The 22,469-nt window shown below is 42.3% G+C and overlaps 1 protein-coding gene across 1 annotated transcript in view; it reads right to left on the minus strand.

Moving 5' to 3' along the window:
- Positions 1 to 22,469, minus strand: part of FAM227A (family with sequence similarity 227 member A) — a 64,170-nt gene that overhangs the window by 18,719 nt on the left and 22,982 nt on the right. Inside the window, exons 2-10 of the mRNA XM_069233160.1 lie at positions 14,058 to 14,200; positions 13,421 to 13,506; positions 7,913 to 8,021; positions 7,242 to 7,345; positions 6,942 to 7,085; positions 4,132 to 4,230; positions 3,666 to 3,770; positions 2,616 to 2,745; positions 1,386 to 1,493 (exon numbers count right to left, since the gene is read on the minus strand). Of these exons, the coding sequence (XP_069089261.1) occupies positions 1,386 to 1,493; positions 2,616 to 2,745; positions 3,666 to 3,770; positions 4,132 to 4,230; positions 6,942 to 7,085; positions 7,242 to 7,345; positions 7,913 to 8,021; positions 13,421 to 13,506; positions 14,058 to 14,200 (1,028 nt within the window). The remainder of the gene's footprint in view (positions 1 to 1,385; positions 1,494 to 2,615; positions 2,746 to 3,665; positions 3,771 to 4,131; positions 4,231 to 6,941; positions 7,086 to 7,241; positions 7,346 to 7,912; positions 8,022 to 13,420; positions 13,507 to 14,057; positions 14,201 to 22,469) is intronic.

The raw sequence follows: 22,469 nt of genomic DNA on the forward strand, positions 1-22,469 counted from the left end.
CAATGGTGATGGATATCCCATCTGCCAAAATCTAAATCACATTCTGTCCAAAGGGATTTAGATTTTGGCAACTTCCATATCCGTTGTGACGGAGTAACCCATCCATTGAGTTCTAAATCAGGCCTTTAATATTCTCAACAGTCTGTTTCCTTTGACATACAGTGGATGCCTGTCTTCCACCATGAAGTTCTGGTTTTAATCAGGATGTTCTCTTGACCGTAATTTCGGACTATGTTCACTCTAAAGCAACCATTTCCCCGTTAAACACAGAGAGCACAAGAGTAAAGATGGCAGTGGCTAGAGTAGAGGCTTGCATTTGAGAGCCTATCAATATGGTTACTTGTTGCAAACAGTATTCCCACAAGTCATAGTCGACGGTGGCCAAAAACAGCTGCAAAACGTTCAGGTATGACTCTACATGTGCATAAGCAAAATAATGACTTGATGTTACACCTAAGCCTAACAAAAACGGAAAAATGCAAAGTTTAGTATCAGCCAATTGTCCTGCTCAGACAGGTAGCCAGGGAGTTTATACTTGTCAGAAAATTGATGGAGGTGCTCTGGGCAGTCTTGAAGTTACCAAGGGAAGGCATCCAGGTCACTACGGTGTTCTTGTAGGGTTATAGAGAGCTCCCTTGGGTACCAAGACAGTTCATGTAGATGGCCAGAGAGCTCAACTCGGTGTCCAGAGTTTGCTTAGATGCCCTGTTTTGTTTATGCAGGAGTACAAGGTTCATGCAAATTCCAAGAGAGTTAGTGTAGGCGCACAAAGAGTCTATGCAGATGTCCAGACAACCTGTGCCCAAAGAATTTGTAAGAGTGCACTGCGTTTGTGCAGGTGCCCACAGGGTTTGTCCAGGGTCCCAGTCAGCTCCAATAGAAGCCCAGAGATTACATTAGTTGCCCAGGAAATACATATAGGTACTCAAAGAGTTGAGATGAGTGCTGGGCGAGGCTGTGCAAGTGCCCAGATAGTTCCTGCAGATGCACATAGAGGCTGTGCAGTTGTGCACCTGCCAGAAGTAAGGCAGGTGCCCAAATAATTTGTGCAAGTGTCAAGAGAGTTCATGAAGGTGCCCAGAGAGTTTATCCTGGTCGTAGACAGTTTATCTGCGCTCCTACAGAGTTCACAAAAGTGCCTATAGAGCTACTGCTGGGGCACAGATAGTTTGTGCAGATGACCATATAATTTATTCAGGTGTCAAAAGAGTTAACGGAGGTGCCCCGAGATTTCTTCAAAAACTGATAAAACAAGAAACATATGATAGAGTTGGATAGTAGTAAACACTGTAATTGGCGGTGCCATTAAGCAATAAATCTAGGTCCTTAAATCCTATGTAAAAACAAGCTCTAATGATTATCCAGAGACCACAGTGTTGACTCACCTTTCCTCTCTTTTTCGTTTTGTATGGTTTGGTCCTCAATCTCTTTCTTCTTATGTTCCAGTGAACTAAAATCCCAAGCATTGGAGATGTCCGAAGAAGTCCGGTGCCCTACAGGGTGAGGACATGGTGCTCAGCGGAAGAAGGTGATCGCAGTGGGACGTTCAAAGGAGAGACAGCGAAAGAGAAAAAGAGAAGAGGAGGGAGTGGAAGACAGACATATAGGTCTATGTGGATAGATGAAGAAGCAGAGGGGAAGGAAATAATGAAGTAAGGCAGGAGGAAGTGAATTACAGTAAAGGTCAGAGAAGATAGAAAGGGTGGAAACGCAAAAGGACAGCAGCGGTAGAAAAATACAGGGAATAATCAGACATGGCAAGAGAAAGAGAGCGCCAAGAGATAAGTATAGATATGAAGAGCACATTACAAAGGCAAGGACCACATAGCCCACCCTCTTCCCATGTTTGTGATAGCAATTGTAAGAAAACTGCATATAGTCCCAATAAGACTTATTTTACAAGCCTATTTCATGACCCATTGTTCTAGATTGACATCCTTGCTAAGATATGCCCACCTGCTACAGCGTTTCTGTGCCCCGAGCTACGAAATGTCTCTGGCATAGTTTTTCTCTCCCTCCACTACACAGTCCATACCAGAGACGTATTTAAATGTTTAACATCTCCATTCTTCCCTACAAATTATACAAATTTAAACACGTGCATCTCTTTGTAAAGTTTCTAATGCAGACTGCTGCCACTAAAACTGGACACAACGCTCCAGATATGGCTGACGACTCAGAGGCCAGCTGTCATTGGATTAGGCCTTCTAACTTGTTTATGGAGCTTGAGGGTAGCACTCAACAAGCTTAGCAGTGTTTCTTATGCTTCTTTGAGTCAGGTTTCTCAAAACGCTACCTCTTAAAATGGACATGATCCTTCAAATGTGTCTTCCAGATCTACTCTATTCTGAAGGTAGCCTCCACCTATGACAAGATACAACTGGTGAAAACTTCAAAAAGGGACATGACACGCAGGGTCTGACACCCGGAATTGGGCTGAATAGTCCGAATCTTACTGTTTTCAACTAAGCTGAGAAATAACGGGAGTTTTTACACAATTTACCTGTGATCCTATGTGTAGAGGTTTGAGCTAACACTGAATTTCTTCTCACATTCACTAAAGGGGCGCCTTGGCTCTCTGGCTCAATTTCTCCGAGTTGTCCCAACTTCCTTACCTGCGATCCACTCCCAGAAGGTATTACAGATCAGAGTCCGGAAATCATCAGAACGGAACTGGAAACTAGAGTCGGGGAAAGACAAGCAAAAGCAGCTGTAGACTGCTTGGCTCATCAGAGAAGGGAAATGCTGCAAGACAAGGGGAAAGAGGTAATGAAAAATACATCCTTAATGCTGCAGCACGTCTGTATGCAAGTGCTGTGGGGGTCTCAAACACATAGAAACAAGCGCACTGGGGACAACTCCTTGTGTGTATGTAGGAGAACTGCAGAAACTGTATAAAAGCACTGAGGGGTACTTCTGTTTGTGTATAGGTACACCAAAGAGACCTCATACATATATGTATAGGAGCACTCAGGAGACTTCTGACATCTGGATACGAGCAGAGGAGACCTTGTGTGAAAAGGAACACTCAGGAAACCGATTATATATGTTTAGAAACGGTGAGGAGACCTTACACATACATACAGCAGAAATTAGGAAAACGTATATATCAGTGTAATAATACTATTAAGGTGCCTTGGTAGGGGGGTGGGGGTGTTACATGTTACGAACCTGACTAGCAATCCGAACATAAGGGAAATATTCCACCCACAAATGTAATTATGAATATGCAATATATATATATCCTTTTGCTAACTCCACATTAATGTTAGTTATCAGTATACTGTACTTGTACATGTTCACATGACCAATAAAAGTTTTTGTTAAAAAAATCAGTATAATAATACTGAGGAGACCTCTTATATATGTGTATAGAAGCACCGAGGAGACCCTGAATAGGTGTGTGTAAAGAAAAAAAATGAGGAAATATGGGTGCATATGGGGCACTGAGGAGACCTTTTGTGTGTGTAGGAGCACTTTGGAGACCTCATATCTGCGTATAGGAACACAGTGGAGACCCCTTATCTGTGTCAAATATGTACACAGGGAAGACTGTATATGTGTATATAGGTGCACTGGGAGACTTTCATTATATGTATATGAGGTTTTTGTTACGTAACTACCTAATTTCATTGAACTTATCTCAGGATGGAACTCGCACTCACCCTCATGAAGGAGTACCAGCTGTGCCATTTGCTGCCTTGGTGAAGGAGGTTCATGTAACTTTCTGCAACTCGATCAAACAACTGAGTCTGTATCTTTTGGTCTGGCTGCAGGAGAGGAGAGTGAAGTAGATGTGCAAAAATGGGAATCAGAATGTTTCCAACATCTTACAAGAAGGCTGTGAATCTTACATTCACCAAGAGGGCCTAGAGTCTTGATGACACACGACAAGCCCAAAAACGTAAACCTCACACAGGTCAACCCAGTTTTTCATTTTGAGGAATACAACCATTCCCACCTCAAATGTAACCTATACATCCCAACATTTGACCTTACACAGGGAGTTAGTGTAGGATCCTCACTCGAGAAGTCCGAGCATCTTCCCTTCACACAGGTGCTAAGTGTCTCATCCACCCATGCAAGCCAAAGAGCCTCTCTCAAGGAAACCACCAACTCTCTCCCTTTTACCTGGTACTTGTTGAGAAAGATCCACCAGAAGCTGTCAAGCAGAATGTGTTGGACAGCTGGGGTGTTGAGAAACTCGAGGAGTCCTTTTGTTGAGAAAAACTACAAGAGGAGAAAAATGAAAAGAGAGAGGAGGGAAAAAGAGAGTTGGCATATATAAATGCATAAAAACACATTAGAGATAAATGAACATGAAATCTACTTTTTGTTTTAGTCCATCATAAAAGTATATAGCCGCCCAACTTGGCTTCTCTCATAAGCAGAAATAGTTGTAGGGAACATTGCTGTCAGTAATGGCCCCTCCTTAAGGGCGAAGGGGACAACCCCTCCCACTTTTTTACAAACATAAAGAGTGTCTGTCAAGCTGAGCAAAGGTCAGCCCCAAAGACACACTTCATGTTTGGGTCAGGCAGCCAGGCGATGTACTGTGCTAAATGTCCTGGTGTCTGGCTGCCTGAACGGAACTTTGCCAGGCTGAAGATTTCACAGCCCCTGTGGATGTGACCTCCTCAGCCCAGCAAAAAGCTTGGAGGTTCTCCCACTAATGGCAATGGGGCACATCACAGATAGGATTTTCTTATTCCTCAGTGTCAGTAAAAGGCTGCTAAGGCTAGAGATGTGAGTCACACATCAGCTATTTCCTTTAGAAATACAGGGCCTGATTTAGAGTTTGGTGGACGAGTTATTCTGTCATAGCATGACAGATATTCCATTCAGCTGATCACACTTGTACTTGTAATACGGCAGCCAGGATACCTGTCACGGTCTGAAACGGGGCATAATACAGGGGAGTTAGTCACCTGTTGGACTCTTGTCGGAAAGGCTTAGAGGCCTCAGGTCCCCCAGCCTTCCAGAGGTGTCACGTGCCAGCTACAGATGTATGTTTTATTAGTGGCTGTACTGGTGCACTAAGGAAAGATTGTTGCTTCAGTGTAGATTAAGCACTCTTCACATCCCTGAAGGCTGTATTTGTTTCCAAAGGGGCGGGCTGCCAGTATTTGCTTGCTGCCACTTCTTTCTGCACACTGCACACGTTTCTACTAAATATATAATTTGGGGCCTAACACCCCGATCTCTAGCCAACAGTACAAACTGCTTTCAAACCAAGCCATTCTGTGAAGAGTATTCTGATGAGTAGAATTAAAAAGAGAAGATCATTCCTGACTGCTTTGGACAAGACAAGCAAAGTTATTGGGTGCAGGCCTTTACGGGCCCTTCCTTCCCACCCTTTAATCATTGTCCAGCAGACATATGGCTTTCCGCTTCATACTGTTCTGCAAGAGTTTTAATTATTTATGGCGTTTTGTATTACACTCTGTATACCTTTGGTTACTTCAGGATCAAAAGGAGACAGGAGTAGAGTCCAATCTGAAGAAGGCGATGAAGGGTAGACTCTGGCTAGTGCCTTAGGTTACAAGTCTAAAAGTTGAAGTTCTGAGATTGGGCCCCTCAGACTCCATTTAGAAAGCACGTTTGAGTACTTCAAATTTTTAGCAATTTTCCGAACCTCGTGTGTTTCAGTTTAGATGTCAGGGAAGGACTTAGAGCATTCCACCATCTCGTCCTTTTACTCCAAAGAATCTGCCTATGTTTTATCCACTTGAAATATCTCACTGTGTAACTATGGCAGTCTAAAGGATAACACTGACCTTTATGATGCTTGAATAGCTATTTACAACAATCAATCCCTCTGTCATCCATGGATCATCTACCCTGGCCCTTTCTCTCCAACACTGGCTTCCTCTTCAGGTCCTGCACCACATGATGGCACATCTTGTCAGGGGCGGCTCAATACCGCTATGTTATTATGATTTTATTTTTCCTGGGAGAAGGGGCGGGCAAGGCTAGAAGTAGGGGGCCAGTGGAGGGCTATGTGCACACAAAGTGTGCATGTCTGCTTGGCCGGCCGTGTTGGACCGGCCAAACAGACATGAGCACTTTGCATGCTCTCTACCCGGCTGTATTGCACAGCCGAGTGGGGAACATGTCCAGGCTCTCATTCCCAGTGTGAGCAGCAAAGCAGGTCGCTCAAACCAGTCACAACACTGCTGTCATGCTGGTAACAGCAGCGTCGTGATTGGCTGGGAGCCTGTGTAGCCGGAAGAGGAAAAGGACGAGAACGGAGTGGAGACGAACGGGTCGCCCCACAGGTATGTTCCTTTTTTTTTCTTGTTTTTATTCATCCCCCAACCCCCCCCAGCCACCCCCGTTGAGTGGCAGCCACCTTTGCTCCTCATGGTCAACACTCTCTAACACTGGTTCATTTTCCTCAGGACATTCACTCCCCACCTCTTGCTCACCTCCTTCAGGTTGCTCACTTACCACATCATCTCACCTCCCTCATGGTGCTTACACCCTACCACCCCATCACCACTCTGTAGCCATTGCTCCCTACCACTGGTTTACTCACCTCAGGGCTCTCGATCTCCAGCACTGGCTCACATGCCAAGGGAACATGATCCCCACCACTGGCTCACCTGCTAAGCACCTTCTGTCTCTGCCACAGGTTCACACTCTTCACTAATGGCTCACTGCCATCTGAGTCCTTGCTGTCTTCTTTCACTGTTCTGCAGTATGTTATCTCTCTCCTGGTATACCCTCCCCACCTCTTCTCTCTCTCACTTTCTTCTACTTATCGAATGTTCGAACACAAACGTTAGTGCCAGCACACAGTGATTTCCATCCCTTTCCAGTTGTCCTCAACCACCTTTATTTCTACCACCCTCAAGCCAACACTCTTCCAAGCCCAGTATCTATAATTCTGAAAATATATATGCAGGAATACCAAGGGGCACATGCATTACATGCCAGACCTTGCAACAACTCCTTCCATGGGCGGCCACCACATTCTCAAGAACTGTGCTCAAGGGCGTTTTATTTGGCAAGGGAGTCGGGCCATCCTTCAAGTACCCAGGGAACCGCTGGATTTCCACCAACATCGGGGGCGTTATCAGTTTCTATGACGAGAAGAAGAAAGGGTCTGAAATTGAAGTGAAGTTAAGCCCAAAGTCCTTGGAGGGGATTACTAACTCCCAAGGAAATGGAATTACATGCATGAAAACATAGGCTATGGATCTAGGTTTTGAGGGAAAAGCCTGGTGTTATGGTCTTACCTTCTTGTGCACTTGCTTTGAGAGAAGGTATTTTGCAGAATCCATCTTCTGCATTGACCTTTCATATTTCTGTGCAAATATCCGCAGCTCCTTTTGATCCCTTTCTAGAAAAGTCAGAACAGATCATTCACAGACAGCCTGAATGCCAGCTTAGACACAATACCAATGTGGAGAGAAAACCTAACAGCCTTTTAACACCTCTGCACAGCTCAGTCTGACAGGCAGAATCTCTTCAGGATCTCATCCATGTGGCTGACTTTTCCCTTGCCCTACAGGCCTTCAATTAGAACTATACTGTTAAATATATATTACTAACCTTGTAGGCCAGTGCGTCTCTGGGTTCCCTGCAATGGAATGTCAGGATCTTGGATAGAGAATAATGATGTTTGGTAGCGAACATCAACAATACAATGTGTGTGACAGGATTTGACCGGCACATGCAATCAGCCAAGATGGGGAGTAAAACCAGAATACATCCAAAAACGACAGAGTCCAATGTGACATTTTCGTAGTCAGAGAAGTACTGGGGCTAGGGATAAAGGAGGATGCGTCATGTACTCGGCGGGAATGTTAGGAACCGTTAATGTGTTATGGACCAGCTCCAGCAGGCGAACTACAGTCTATCAACCATAAACAGCCCATGCCCGCCCTGTAAGTGCCTCTTTTCTTGCCTCTGGTCAGCGCGTGTGCTGTGAGCTTTCTTCTTGTGCATTCACCACCCTTCTTTGGCTCCTGAGTGCGAGTCTCTGATGCAGAGGGATTCACCTCCCCACCTTGTGCCTGGATCATAGTTAAGAAAGAGGTTTGGGTTACTGCTGTGGAACACTGCTTGCTGTATTAGTTTCATTTCATGTTTTGTTTTGCATGCTGTTGTGGGGGATGTACGTTCGCCACGTGTTGTGAAATGATATTTCATTAAAAATGTAAGTAATCTATAAAATACATTTTCAGTGTGATCAATATTTATATATCTCATGATTTTATACATTTTTCCTTAGCTACTTAGTAGAGATAGGATATTTTTAAACTTCTGTTACTCGTTTGATTTTAAATCATAATACATACTAAACTATTTTTTTGCGTATTGAAAATGTAGATGTATTTTCTGTACTTCAATGAACAACAATAAAACAGTAAAAAAATTTTTTAATACAAATTGCTTTGCATATATATGGTTGTGATATACACAATTAACTAACGAAAATTCTAAAAAGACACCACCTCTCTCAAGAAATGGAAGGATATTTCATAAAGCTATAAAATGTATGCATTAATAAAATCCAAGTATAATCCAGCACTTTTTTGGAAAACATTCTTTTAACTTTTTTCCGTAGTCAAGGTCACACATGTACAGCATTTTCAAATACAGCAATGTTCTATACAAAATCTGTGAATAAAAAGTCCCTTCCTCCCCACTCCCAACCTCTCATTCCCCCTCAACATGCGAGGCCAATACCAGCAGAGGCATTAAGCGAAATTCTGGATTCGTTGTCTACAGATCTTGGTTTAATCCTGCTAGGTTCTAGAAGAAGTCCCATATATTGGGCCCAGACCCCCACATCTTGTGATATTTGTGCATTGTGACGGCAGCTTCTGGCTGCATACCTCGGAGTCTAGACTCATGAAATTATCAAGCCCTCTTTTACACTCCTTCAGGTTGTGGGAGGGGGTGTATTGTTTCTCCAATGTTTCATAATATCTCTTTTGGCCACCATTTAGGTGACCCAAAGTTTTATACCTGGTACTGTCTAGATCTGGCTGTAGGTGGAGCAAAACTAGCTTTGGCTCTCTCTGGGTGTGCCAGCCCAACACTTCTCCAAGCGTGAATAGCACTCTGGCCTGAAAGGGGGTCAATGACCCACAAGACCACACTGTGTGTACCAAATCTCCTCCTTCCTCTTGGCACCACAGGCACGTCTATAGTCTTTATTTCGTCCCGTATGTATGGTGTAGATAGTGGATCTTTATGAGCCTAAATTGTGATGCTATGGCAGCTTCTCGTGGTGAGGCAAGGCTTCTCTTCCTTGAACAGGCCCAGATCCGATTCCCTTGCCTCCCACAGATTTGGGAATGTGTCAAAGGTGCTGATCACCAAGGTTCTTTAAATCTGTGAAATCTTATGAGGACCTAGGTCTTCCCCCAGAATTTTGTTCTCCAGAAGACTGGTTAATAGTGTGTGATGCAGTTGGAAGTACCAAAAAGATTGGCTGTGGTGGAGGCCAAATTCCAACTGCAGTGTCTCAAATGATTTCGTAGTGGTGCTCTGCATCACGTCCCCAAACCTGGAGATTCCTATGGTGTCCCAACTGCAAAATTCCCTCAGGCGGGTCACCTGGGGGAGCCGGATACCCTCCCATAATGGAGTCCCCTCTCAGATCTTGTCTTTCCACACTAGGGATTTCACTGTGGCATGCCAGGTTTGTAGCGTAACTATTGTAGCTCGTGGAAGATCTAGTGGTTGTTTACTGCTGTAAAGGAGGTGACAAGCCCTGCATCGCCCAAAGTTCAGGGGCAAATGCTAGGTCGTTCTCAGTGTCATGCCACCATTCATGAAGGATTGTTAATTCTTCTGCTCTATAGTACGGTGCCATATCCTCTGCTGCCATTCCTCCATTGTACGTGGATTTGTAGCATTTGTCCAATGCGATTCTCGCCACTCCATCCTTCCATAAGAATCTCTGCAGAGTCCCTTCCACTTTAATAAAGACATTCTTCGGGAGCAGGTATGGCAAACTCTGCAGCTGATAAAGAATTCAGGGGAGTGAGACCATCTTGAAAATGGTCAATCGGTCTAGGAGTGGTAGGGATAGGGCAGACCAAAATGAAATATCTGCATCTAAGGCATCCAAGAGGGGTTAAAGGTTACTATGCCAGGCCCTCTGAGGGTCTGGGGTGACAGAAACTTCCAGGTATCTGAAATCACCCTCAGCACTTTTAATGCTGCCAGCCCACTTCAGAGCAACCAGTTTGTCCCCAATGGCATATAAGGAGGGCATGGTCTCGTAAGGTGCAGACCCAAAAATTGTCAAATACACGAAGGATTTGCAACAGCTGAGGACCAACCACTGCAGGTCTGCCAAGAAAACCAACACATCATCAGCACAGAGTGTTATTCTATTCTCTAAACCTGTTGCCCATTTGAATCCTCTGGTATGCACATCAACACAAACCCATTGCACCAATCGCTCTATTGCAAGGGCAAAGAGGAGCGGGAAGAGGGTGCATCCCTGTTGGGTTCCCCAGCTGATCATTAAGCCATCTGAAGTGGCTCTCCCAACACTGACATGAGCTCTGAGGTCTGTGTCCAGGATTTTGATATATCAGCAGAAGCTAGGTCCCATATTTTATTTCTTCAGAAGATGAAAGAAATAGTCTCAACTTATCGAATCAAAGGCTTTTTCGAAGTCCACTAGGAACAGTGCCAGCAGGCCTTTTAATGTGTTACTCGTGGCTAGGGCACTGAAAACCAAGCTCATATTGTGCTGAGTCGCATGTCTCAGCATGAAGCCAGATTGATCTTGCAACACAAGTGTGTTCATGACTGTTGTTAGGCGATTTGCCAGGGCCTTCATCAATATCTTGGCTTCAACATTATGTAGGGAATCCAGCACTTTTGATAGATTATTGAAACCATAGTGGGATATAATTCCATAAGTAAATGGGTATACCATGTAAGTTATTCTGAAATAATGATCGGCAAAGATCTCACTAACCTCCATTTTGAAATGAAACAAAATCGGTTTGCATTGCCTGTTTTCCTTGTTCGCCAGTTTTGGCAAGGACCCAGGACTGGTCTAAAGTATGAAGACTGTCTTTATAGGCCGTGCAGTACGAATTGAATCTATGTGGCATATACTGCTCAGATGTGTAAAGTCTAAGGAATTTCAACATTTGGTATCAACACTAAAATAGATGGAAATGGGTCTGGTGTCAGAGGAGGAAGTATATATGAAGCTATCAGTGCTGATAATAAGAAGCTCTTCCTCCAGCCTAAAGAATTTCTTAATATACTTGCAGGGTTCCCCTTGTGTGCAGTAAATACATTTCTAACTTACCCTGGTCAGAAAAACTAGAAAGGGCAGTTGTGTGCGCATTTTGTTATGTACAGATAAAAACGGGAATGCCCTCCCTTGATCCCTGAAGGATACTTCTAACCACCTTCAGTTTAGAAAACTACAGAAAAATTTGTAATTTGACTAATCTTGCAAACTTGTTCACTGATTCTGGTTTAATTTGGTTAGCGCAGGGCAGGACACCCTTCTATGCAATAGAGGGTGTTATAAATATTAATAACACAACACTGCAACTACATAGAACTTTTCTTGGTATAAGATTATCATTATCAATTATCCAAAATTCACAAATTTAATATTGTTCATATTATTGTCATTATTATTATAATTGATTGATACAATGTAAAAATACACCAAGTCTCCATAGTAGCGAATGGGAAATGTATAAAACTGTTAGATATATTGTTTTATAAATGTTAAGAATAATTTCTGCCTAGGTATAGATTAATACAACTATAATGAGATATGACTTAATAGTTTTAATGCACATTGTACGTTATTATTAGTCTTATTCATTGTAATCAGGCATCTCTGTGAATAAATGAGTATTTAAATATTTTGTTTTTTTCTGTTGCTTCTCACCCTCTTGGCGTTTCCAAGTTACAATGTAGAAAATGTCTGCCATGTGTGTTGAAGCATGCAAGTGAGATATTCCCCATACTGCTACGCCAACGTGGCTTTTACTTCCCCCTCACGTTCATGTCAATGCAGCTATTTTAAATCCAAGCCAGTCTGGAAGCTGACGAAAGACTGAAGTAAATGTGTGGTGAAGAAAAGTTTACGCTGAGGCAATTGTGCAGGGGCAATAATTATGCCTTTTACAAGAGAGGAAATCGGTACTGTGTAGTGATAGACATGGTGTATGGGCTAGGTCAAATTGACTCTGGTTTCTTTTAATCCATCAATTGTTAAGGAGAGGCTGGCAGTAGGCCGGGTCTTTGGAAGACTATCTCCCCTGAATGGTTTTGGATGTGTTATAACAATACAATGCATGCCTTTACTACACAGATGCCTTTACCACTTATGATAAGTATAAAAAGGTAAATGAAACCCTAACTCCTAACCTGCCTCTACCACTATCCTTCCCTAGACACTAAAATGACCCTTACCACCCTCTACCACTACCCCTACCTAAACCCCTACTGGACCCTTACCACCCCTAAACCATAAAATAAGATTTACTATCCTTTGTCACTATCCACCCCCAAACCCTACATTTATCCTTACCACCATTACACCATTTCCCAAACACAAACGCTACAATTACCCTTACCACCACTAAACCCTTAAATTACCCTTACCAATTTACCACTACTCATCCCTAAAACTTTGCATATAGTTACACTTACCAAAACTTACCATGTGTGGTAGAGACAAAAAACATACCTATGTGGTGAAAGCATGTATGGTAAAGGTAGCGTTGTAAAGGCTGTTTCCCATTCTGAGGCAACACTAAGCTGTGGGGGATTTCTCCATATCATCTGCAACAATTTTCAAAAGTTATTGTAAGTTTCTTTCCTGTCAGACATTGACAAATCTAGCCCTAATGCCTATGTTGCTATAAAGGGTTTCTGTGTGAACTTCTCTTTTTTTTATGTAAATAGTTAGCGCCTGATTATGAGTTTAGGTGTTAACACCTGGTAAATAACAATATTATGGTGTACGTTATTTATTGGGTGTGGTAAATAACACATATGATGAGTTTGTGTTTAATAACATGCGGATATTGGTGTTTGGCGTACCAAAGTCCGCATGATATGGTAAATAGTGTATGCTTTTCCCCTATTAAATTTCGTTAGGTTTGACCTGCCAAAATGTCATTAAGATTGAGTTAACGCATCCAATAATTATCCAATGTGTTAAATACCTTCAAACGCCTAATTCCAACCCATGTATAAACAGGGATTTACGTATGGGTCAGAATTAATCGGCCCGCTCGTAATCAAGCACTTAATGTTCTTCCTTTGAAAACAATTGGTCTGTCATTTCACACTGAAAGACTCTTGATTCGGTAGAACCACCAGGCTGTCATTTATGGTTTACTTGCAACTTCTGCATGGCCTTTGTTGTAGTGGATGATATGTATTCGTAATTGTCACCACTCACTGGATCGTCACTGTTGCATGTCTTCAGCTGTAACTCCAGAAGGGCGATCTTTTGGTTCACTGTCACCATGGAGCCAATCAGAAACGCTGTGGGAAGTAAGGAGTTAAGGAGCCTGTGACATGACTAACAACAGTTATTGTGATTCTGCCTCCTAGGCTATATACCAGTGTCTTTTTCACTTTCGTCTACTGCCTTAGCAATATGGGTATTTTATTACACTACAGGGCTTTATACATGTATTACACTGCTCATGGGACCTGTTCTTGTAGCTATTGCACTATCCTTAAGAACTTATACTTATGAAACTGCTCCAAGGCTTTGGTCCTGTAGTGATTACACCTCGCTCTCAACTCCTATTCTTGAAGTTATACCACTGTCCCTAGGTTCTGACACCTGTATTTATCACTTTGCCTCGTTTGTTTTTTTCCTGCAGCTATTACACTGCCATCTTGAGCTATGTCTCTTTAGTCATTACATTATCCCATGGTCTTATTCACATTGTCTATATATACCCTTCGCCCGCATCTTCGAGGTTTCACTATAGTGAGAAAGTTTCACAGTCAGGATTTCCTGCGGTCCTTTTCTCATCTCCCACCACTTTCACATTGCCCAAGACCTCAACTCTGTGACAGGATACGAGCTGGGGGCTCCAGCACGCTACGGCGCACTGACTCCCGCAGTCTCTCCTGCGCCAGAGGATTATCCTGCAGATCCTCCTGGTACAGGACCATCGGTGAAGCCAGGCGACTGATAGAGTCCATAGTGACTGGTCTCTGGGGCCTGTCAAGAAGGACACATAACTTTCAGTTAGTATTAATAAATATACAGTATTTGCTCTCATACTTACAAAACCAGTCTCACGGACAAAGAGTTGCACACACTATAAACAGCATACTTTCTCTTTAACCCTCATGTATAAATGACCCATCCTAATCAAATAACAACTTTATCACATGCTTCTCGAAAATCACATTTATCATACTACCTGCTACTCTACCGCCTTCTTATACCTCCACCACACCCCAATTCTAATCAGCTGTGCACCCACACTGTGATATTACATCCCCAACCAAACGAATTTTCATAATGAAAGCCACCAAACCACCCTGTGCACCGCTGGACCTTTTCAGCCGAGGGACCATCACCCAACGTTCTTCTTTACTTTGAGTGAGGGAATAGTATCATGACTGCCTCGAGCCTTCCCCTCTTATGAGTCTTGGAACATCCCCACACTCAATAATAATACATAACATGTTAAACTCGCGCATCAGCAAATATTATTATGTATATACATATATCACTCAAATGACCACAGTAGGAAGCTGGCTCAGTATATACTATATCAAAATGAAATATAGTGTGGACAGAGTCCAGGGGGTCATCAGAGGCTTGACTGAGGCAATAATAGATAATACTAATGCTCTATTTCTGGTAGTGTGGTCGAGCAGTTAGGCTTATCAGAGGGTAGTGTTAAGCATTTGTTGTACAAACACAAGCAATAAAATAAACACACACTCAATGACTTAACTCCAGACCAAGAAGATTTTATATAGAAAAATATGTTTTGTTAATTTATTTCTAGAACTACAAGATTCAGTTTGCAGGTAAGTACATAAAATGTAAGGTACTTACATAGTTCTAATCAGAACTTTGAATGGAATCAACAATGTATACAGTTTTCTTTAAAATGGCAAAAAAAAGCTATTTTAAAAGTAGAAACTGCAATTTTCAACAGTTCCTGGGGGAAAAAAAGATTGTACAGTTTTCCAGGTACGTGTTGAACTTATAGTTCCTGTCTGAGGGTTTTAGGTAGTCCGTCGTGGGGGTTCAAGCTAACCCCATAAACACCCACCACCAGCAACACGGGGCCGGTCAGGTGCAGAGGTCAAAGGCAAGTCCAGTTAACATGGGCTCCTATGAAGATAGGGGGGTACTCGGAATCCGGTCAGCCAGCAGGTAAGTACCCGCAACTCGGAGGGCAGACCAGGGGGTTCAAGAGAGGGCTGAAGGGGCCCCAAATAGGCACCAAACACACACCCTCAGCGGCACCAGGGCAGCCGGGTACAGGGTGCAAACAGGACATTGGGTTTCCAATGGAACTCTATGACGGGGATCCTGGGGTCACGTAGAGGCTGCAGGCGAGGTCCTGGGAGGTGTCTCGGGCACACCAGGGCACACCAGGGGTCAGACAGGCAAGAGGACCGCCTACTGGTCGATGCTGCACAGGGGGTCAGGTTCTCCAAGGCCTGGGGGCTGCGGGTGCAGTGGGTCCTTTAGGCGTCCAATATCTTTGCCCGGAGCTTGCAGTCAGGGAGTCGGAGGGTCCTCTGGATTCTCTCTGCAGGCGTCGTCATGGGGTTTGGAGGGGTCAACCAAAGATGGGCTCTTGCTCCCAATTGCCTGGGGACCCTCTCTTGCTGGATGGACCACCTGGACACGAGCCGTGGGCATCGGGTGCACAGGGGTCAGGACTCACGCATCCGGAGTGAGGTGGGAGTCCTTGGTTGAAAGTTTCTTTTGGACAGGGCCGCTGTCCTCTGAGGTTCTTGGTCCTTTGGGGTGCAGGGCACTCCTCTGGAGTGGTCGGAGGTCGCTGGGCCCGCTGGATGCGTCGCTGTTCTTCTTGCAGGTTCTTTGAAGCAGGAGACATGCCAGTAGGGCTGGGGCCAAAGCAGTTGTCATCTTCCTTCTTCTCTGCTGGGGCTTTCAGCTTAGCAGTCCTTCTTCTCTTTGTAACAGGGAATAAGAAAAGGTCCAGCCAGTTGACTTCCTTAAGTTGCCAAATTGATTGAAGTTGTTGTGAGAGCCCCAACCGGAGGCCTGGACCCTAAACCTCCCAAATGTTAAGGTACTGAGTTTAGTTGATGGTGAGCTCCCACTTTCAAAAATTTAAGATACTGAGCACAATGCTTCAATGTTGATTTATTCGCAGAATCAATAAAAGTTAGTTCCAAAGCTTTTTATTTCAAGTACAAAAAATGGATTTCCTTGAGTTGAAAGAAAAGAAGGAAAGAAATAAATCCCAGAATTGACTGCTTTGTCGTCCAAGCCAAGTTGGTCAAGATTGGAAAAAAGGATGAAGAACAATGTTCGATGGAGGACAACCAACACGTGTTTCACCCCATTAGCGAGTTAGCGGGGGCTTTCTCAAGGCTGTGAAAGATATGTATGGACAGTTATAAGTTACATGTCAGATCTTACCCAAGTGAGAATGCATTCCATGCATATCATGCAGGACATGTTGTGATGCTCATCGTGATATATATAGAAAAAGTGAGATAGTGCCATAGCAGTCTCCCCAGTGTGAACCAAGGATTGGAACCCTACAAAAATATTAGTAGAGTGTAATGATAGATCAGTTTAGAGAGGTCCACTGTTCTTATTCTTGTTGTAGAAGGGAATAAGGTAATAAAAGATAATTAAAATCCTACTGAATAATAAGTGAGAAGAGGAAATTCTATACAAACTGGCACTCTCGTGGTGTAAGTACATGCTAAAGAAAGAAAATTATGAACAGGTGCTATTATAAAGTCAAGTTGTGTGAAAAGGAATAAAACTTGTGATATATACACATTTCTGAAACAAAGAATAACGTTACCCAATTCAAAGCATAGTAACAGACTTCAGACATCAATGGTCTCAATTGTCAGTGCAAATCTGAACATAAGAACCAAGTGGTAAAAACACACTTGTATAACCAATAAATACAATACAGAAAACAAAGATGACAACTTCCCTTAAAAAATATTTGGAAAGTGATCGAATCCCCCGGGGATTACGTATTCTGATCTTTCCACCTACAGACACCACCTCCCAAGAAAGTCTTCAGAAGTGGGAGGCTAACTTAAAAATGGCCTCGATGAATATGATTCACCAACTCATTGATATCTCGCAGGAACAGTACGAACGTCACAAACAAGAAGTTGACCAACTAACACAACGGATAGATGATGCCAACTGGGGCGACATCATAACTAAGAATTATGCCATCCTTAACAATATAATTGATAACTATGAGGCAGATATCATCCAGAGGAAGAATCGAAAATGTAGACGTGACCTTTGGGATTACCAGCAGGGGAGGGTGTATACCTTCAGTAAAAAATATGATCATGTCCAAGACTCTAATTTATCGTTGGACACTACAAGTTGTCCAGATAGTATTACTTCCTCAGAAGTTGAAACTTCTGACAATTCAGACAGAGATTCTAGCATTAGACCCAAGGTAAATTTTTTAGAGGAGGCAAGGCGCTTTCGCCTTGGATCTCTTCAAGAATCGCGGCCAAAACCACCAGATATTACAACGGCCACACCAGGTACTTCTGGCATACAGACAAGGGCACGCAGCTAGAATCTCCGGCCCCCAAACTCGATGACCAACTAGTTGTCAATCTTTCAGATTACTCTCTCTCTCCACTTGAACTCCATATTCTCAATAAAGGTCTATCCTTTTGTCTGACTAATTCTTGGAACATAACGCAAACCAAAATTGACTTTTTTAAGTTTATACGTAAGCTCAAACTTAAATCTTTTTTTTCGACACCTACTTCTTCTTCTCTTCAGCCCGCTTCCTTACCCCCTTCACAAGATCTCTCTGTTCGGGACCTTGAAGGAATTGGGCTACTGTGTAATCTGGCTAATGTTTCTGAACCTGATATCTCTCTCTGCTCACTAGCTGAACATTTGGAGCTGAACAATAATCAGTACTACCCCTCGGGTATGAGACCTAAATCTACTTTCACTCCCACCTTACCAGCAGGGAATTCTATTGATGTATTTGCACAAGTAGTTTTGAAAGATCTAGACAAAGAACACAAAAGCTATTGTAAAAAGCGCAAATTTGTCCCCCACAATATTACTAACCAACAAATATCAGCACTGACTAAGTTAAGAATGAATCCTAACATCATCATCAAGGAAGCAGACAAAGGGGGAAATATTGTCATTCCAAATACCTCAGATTATCTCTCTGAGGCTTATCGCCAACTTAACAATGTCCAGTGTTATAAACGCTTAGATTCGAACCCAACAGTACACATACAACAGCAACTTTCGGTTCTTTTGGATCATTGGCTTTCTCGCCAAGTCATCTCACACCAAGAACGTACAGCTCTTTTTCTTTCCCACCCGACTGTTCCTACTTTATATCTATTGCCCAAAATTCACAAAAAAGATTTTCCCCCTAAAGGTAGACCTATAATATCAGGAGTTAATTCCATCTGTTCCAAATTAGGGACTCTAATTGATCAAGTTCTTCAGCCTTTCATGATCAATTTACCTTCTTATGTAAGAGACACGAAAGATATCATCTGCAAACTTCAAGATATTGATTGGCAATCTGATTATCTTTTAGTAACAATAGATATCGTCAGCCTTTATACTTCTATCAAACACCAGGACGGCATAGATGCTGTCAGACAAGCACTTTCGACTAAACCAGTGTCATTCACCACTCATAATAGTATGATACTGAACATGTTACAGTTCTGCCTAGAAAATAACTATTTCCTCTTTGATGGTCAGTTCTACCTACAACTACAGGGTACGGCGATGGGGGCGAAATTTGCGCCCCCCTATGCCTGTATACTAATGGGAGCAGTAGAACGAGAGTGGCTATGGAGTGATCAAAATGAATGCTTCTCCCACAATATCATCTTCTGGGGGCGCTATATCGATGACATTCTGTTGATTTGGCAAGGACAAAGAACTCTCTTAACACAATTCCTGCAATCTCTGGTTCCAAACAAATGGGACATTGACATTACATATAACATCTCTGATTCACAGGTTGAGTACCTAGATTTACTGATCTATGTGGAACAAGCTAGATTACAGACACGCTTTTTTAGAAAATCTACAGCGGCGAACGCAATTTTACATGCCTCCAGCTGTCACCCTTCAAGTATTATTAAAAACATTCCACAAGGTGAATATAGACGAGCAAGAGTCAACTGCACCAACTCTAGAGATTATGACCTGTTCTCCTCACAAATAACGGAGAGACTGTTGAATAGGGGATACAATCACAAGTTACTGCACTTGTCCATCGGTAAATTGGGTCAAATGGACCGGATTAAGATGATTAATTCATCACCACGACGGAAAGAGGATACTACTATCCGCTTTATTACCCAGTTTCATAATGGTCACTATCTAATACGGAAACAGCTTCGTAAGCATTGGCATCTTATCAGCAGCAACACCTCTATTCAAAAGTACATTACACAACAACCAAGAATGGGTTTTCGTCGGGCTCCTAATCTTCGAGATACACTTTGTCCTTCCTTTTTTCAACAAAAAGCCTCTGATCCTTATTTTTCTAAACCTAAAGGTTTCTTTACCTGTACCAAGTGTTCAATATGTAAACTGGGACTTAACAGAACAACTACCCTATACATCAATAATAACAAACTTGTGATCAAGGATTTCATCAATTGTGAAAGTAGAAATGTGGTCTATCTGATTGTATGCCCATGCCACAAGGTTTATATTGGCAGTACGATCCGTCCTCTAAAACTTCGCATCCAAGAAAATTTTCGGAACATTCTCAAATTGGAGACTCAGGCGCCCCTAGTGGATCACTATAAAACATTTCATCATAATGAACGGCGCTTTGAATTCAGTGGTATACGTCGTCTTACGTCATCCCCACGGGGCGGGAACCTACAATTACGCCTCCGCCAGGAAGAAAGCAGGATGATTATCCAATACGACACAGTGAACAATGGCCTGAACCAAGATCATGAATGGCACTATTGGCTTTTGTAAAAACTTGTCTTTGCTTAAACTATTGTACTGCACTATTTGCTTTGCTGTATCAATTTTTTGACACCCGTAGACTTATTACTATTCCTCTTCTCTTCTTTTTGCTTGTTTTTACTTTTCAACTGTTGGCTTTGCTTATGAGTCTAAACCAGCTTCTTTTTTATTGATTGGCTATTTTAACTAATTTCTCCATTTACTTCTTTTTCCTTTTCTACTTGGATTATTTGCATTTGAGAATTCATTTGGGAAAACATTTTTGTTTCTCAGTTAATATGATTTTTAGCATTATCTTTATTATTTTCTGTTATATTTCTTTCTCTTGACTATTTCTATGCCCTTTTTCTTTTTCTTTCTCCCATTTAATTTCTTAAGCTCTCTGTTTTTCCTGAGTTCTGTCTTTAACATCTATTATGGGTCCAACTCTTTCAATTATATTATTTTTCTACTAACTACCTTTTTTCTACTATTACTACCATTATCTATCTCCTTTGCAAATGCCTAATATGGCCCTTTTGTCACTTTTGAAGCTTAGTACATTGCCTTAAATATTCTTCTTTCAATTTTGCCTCCCACTATTCCATTACGACTAGTGCAGCTGCTGCCCCGGCAATATCCAATATGGCCGCCGTTGTTTTTTGGTGTGTGTTGGTTACTTGTTGTCCCTTCTCTGTTTCGATACCTCCGAAACAGAGAAGGTACACTTGATCACGCCTATCAAACTGCAGTGAGAACGCGCCTGCAGCGTTTGTACGCGGGACCTATCGGCGATTTTTCGCCGTTTTCTTCATGCGCTTATTGCGCTTTCAGGTACCACTGTTTATTTCATTTATGATTTATGGTGAGTTTAAGACTCACGCTCTTCGGCCTAAAATAACTTTTTTCATAAAAATCCCCATTAATGCCTTTGGCTCTTTTACATGGCATGAATGGCACTATAGGTATAAACAAGGTCTTGTGGCTCTGTTGATTACTTGTACCATTCTTATTTTACCCCTTATTGTGATGCCTCTTTACTGATTTGATTGGGGTATATATCTCACTTTATTTGAGTGAACTTAGAATTTCTGTGTTAACGAAGCTTCCTTTTTTCTTTGGGGGATTTAAATAGGCTCATGACAATAATGGGCTTTGTTTGATTATGTCAGAGGAGGGTAGTTGCTTTCCCCAAGAATTGAAAAGTTGTCATCTTTGTTTTCTGTATTGTATTTATTGGTTATACAAGTGTGTTTTTACCACTTGGTTCTTATGTTCAGATTTGCACCGACAATTGAGACCATTGATGTCTGAAGTCTGTTACTATGCTTTGAATTGGGTAACGTTATTCTTTGTTTCAGAAATGTGTATATATCACAAGTTTTATTCCTTTTCACACAACTTGACTTTATAATAGCACTTGTTCATAATTTTCTTTCTTTAGCATGTACTTACACCACGAGAGTGCCAGTTTGTATAGAATTTCCTCTTCTCACTTATTATTCAGTAGGATTTTAATTATCTTTTATTACCTTATTCCCTTCTACAACAAGAATAAGAACAGTGGACCTCTCTAAACTGATCTATCATTACACTCTACTAATATTTTTGTAGGGTTCCAATCCTTGGTTCACACTGGGGAGACTGCTATGGCACTATCTCACTTTTTCTATATATATCACGATGAGCAGCACAACATGTCCTGCATGATATGCATGGAATGCATTCTCACTTGGGTAAGATCCGACATGTAACTTATAACTGTCCATACATATCTTTCACAGCCTTGAGAAAGCCCCCGCTAACTCGCTAATGGGGTGAAACACGTGTTGGCTGTCCTCCATCGAACATTGTTCTTCATCCTTTTTTCCAATCTTGACCAACTTGGCTTGGACGACAAAGCAGTCAATTCTGGGATTTATTTCTTTCCTTCTTTTCTTTCAACTCAAGGAAATCCATTTTTTGTACTTGAAATAAAAAGCTTTGGAACTAACTTTTATTGATTCTGTGAATAAATCAACATTGAAGCATTGTGCTCAGTATCTTAAATTTTTGAAAGTGGGAGCTCACCATCAACTAAACTCAGTACCTTCTTCTCTTTGTAGGTCGCCAGCAATCTGGTGAGCTGGGTTCAGGGAGGCCCTTAAATCCTAGATTTGGGTGTGTGTTAGGGGTCAGAGGGCAGTAGCCAATGGCTACTGTCCCTGAGGGTGGCTATACCCTCCTTGTGCCCACTCCCTTTGGGGAGGGGGGGGGGCACATTCCTATCCCTATTGGTCCCTGTTCTCCAAAACAAGATGGAGGATTCTTC

Source organism: Pleurodeles waltl, chromosome 4_2, assembly GCF_031143425.1.
Source record: "Pleurodeles waltl isolate 20211129_DDA chromosome 4_2, aPleWal1.hap1.20221129, whole genome shotgun sequence".
NCBI classification, from domain to species: domain Eukaryota; kingdom Metazoa; phylum Chordata; class Amphibia; order Caudata; family Salamandridae; genus Pleurodeles; species Pleurodeles waltl.